This window comes from Bison bison, unplaced genomic scaffold, assembly GCF_000754665.1.
Source record: "Bison bison bison isolate TAMUID 2011002044 unplaced genomic scaffold, Bison_UMD1.0 scf7180017864034, whole genome shotgun sequence".
Taxonomy (NCBI): Eukaryota; Metazoa; Chordata; class Mammalia; order Artiodactyla; family Bovidae; genus Bison; species Bison bison.
The window spans coordinates 2,622,301-2,623,783 of record NW_011494606.1 but is presented as its reverse complement, the minus strand read 5'-3'; the positions used below and the strand labels follow the sequence as shown (position 1 = coordinate 2,623,783).

Here is a 1,483-nt window from a genome sequence, read left to right as displayed (position 1 = left end):
TGGGATTCTCCAGGCAAGAACACTGGAGTGGGTTGCCATTTCCTTCTCCAATGCATGAAAGTGAAAAATGAAAGTGAAGTCGCTCGGTCGTGTCCGATTCTTCCCGACCCCATGCGCGGTCCATGGGATTTTCCAGGCAAGAGTACTGGAGTGGGGTGATAAACAAGTATCTTTTATGCTGTATATCTGAAACAAATGTCAATTACAATTCAACTTAAAAAATTGTAAAGAAAACCTCTCAGTATGAATCCAACACCAGTATTCTTAGCTTCAAAGGACACAAAACAGCAGTAAAGCACCTAGCGAGACAGCAGCTACATCAAGAGGTCTTTTAACATCACAAGTGCAATTTCAAAGCTTTTACACCGAACCAGAAGGTCCTTTTAAAAAAAATGAAGTTGAAGTGGAAAGTTCCCCTATGTTCCTAATATTATCTTTTATGCTTTGGAAAGGAAAAAAAAAAAAAGGCCAAAATTTACTCATAACCCCCAAACCCATCCCTCTCTGCAAACAGAAGCAGGAAGCACTGAATTTAGGTTCCCAGATTTCGAATCCAGGTTCCGTCTCGCGGTAACGCGGCATCTCGGGAAACCAGGACTGCATTTTAATTTTGCCATTACAAAATGGAGATAATAGTACTTATCTCTTACACTGGTTGAGGCTTAACTGAATCTTTGTAGACTGTGGCCCAGTGCCTGAGACATAGTAGGCGCTCACATGCTCTGCTATTGCAACGCTGTAGATTTCCCATTTTCTCCTATATTCAGTATTTTATCAGAGACGCTGTTCTAGGCACCGGGACCTCCCGGCTAAACCCTAGTTGCTGCCCTCCAGCAGGTCGCTGCTCGCCGAAGGTGGGGATTGGGGAGTGGGCTGACAACGTCATTAAATGACTGCTTAAGAAGTGTCATACGGGCTACAGTAGGTGGGAGTGACCCCTACTTCCCTAGGTAACTTTTCCGTAAAAGTATTGCTACTGTTCACAAACCCTGAGAGTTTAACCCGAACCAAAGAAGTTAGCATTCACAGCTGCCTGACAACTTGAACCTGTGAACTACTTACAGGTTTGCGCAGGCGTCTTCTGCGGAAAGTCGCGGTATGATCTATCCTCGCTTCTTCCGGCCCCGCCTCTTCCTGAAATCCCGGGAGCCGATTGGTTCGCGTGACCGGTATAAGAAGCTGCGCGCAGGCGCGCGGTTCTCTTTCCTCCGCTGCCGCTAAGGTGCTCGGTTCTTCCGAGGAAGCTAAGGCCGTTTTGGGGTGAGGCCCTCACTTCATCCGGCGACTAGCACCGCGCTCGGCAGCCCCCACCTAGCACTCGCTCGCACCATGGCCTCCGTCTCCGAGCTCGCTTGTATCTACTCTGCCCTCATTCTGCACGACGATGAGGTGACGGTCACGGTGAGTGCGGGCCTGGGCCGGCGGCGTGGCGGCCTCTGTGGGCGGCCGGTTCCCCACCCTCGCAGGCGTTAGGGGCAGGGCC

General features: G+C 50.0%; 1 protein-coding gene across 1 annotated transcript in view; it reads left to right on the top strand.

Annotated features, from left to right (window-relative positions):
- Positions 1 to 1,178: 1,178 nt before the first annotated feature.
- The window catches only part of RPLP1 (ribosomal protein, large, P1), a 2,269-nt gene continuing 1,964 nt past the window's right edge, over positions 1,179 to 1,483 (top strand). The window contains exon 1 of the mRNA XM_010834494.1: positions 1,179 to 1,401. Coding sequence (XP_010832796.1) covers positions 1,330 to 1,401 — 72 coding nt within the window. The 5' untranslated portion in view covers positions 1,179 to 1,329. The remainder of the gene's footprint in view (positions 1,402 to 1,483) is intronic.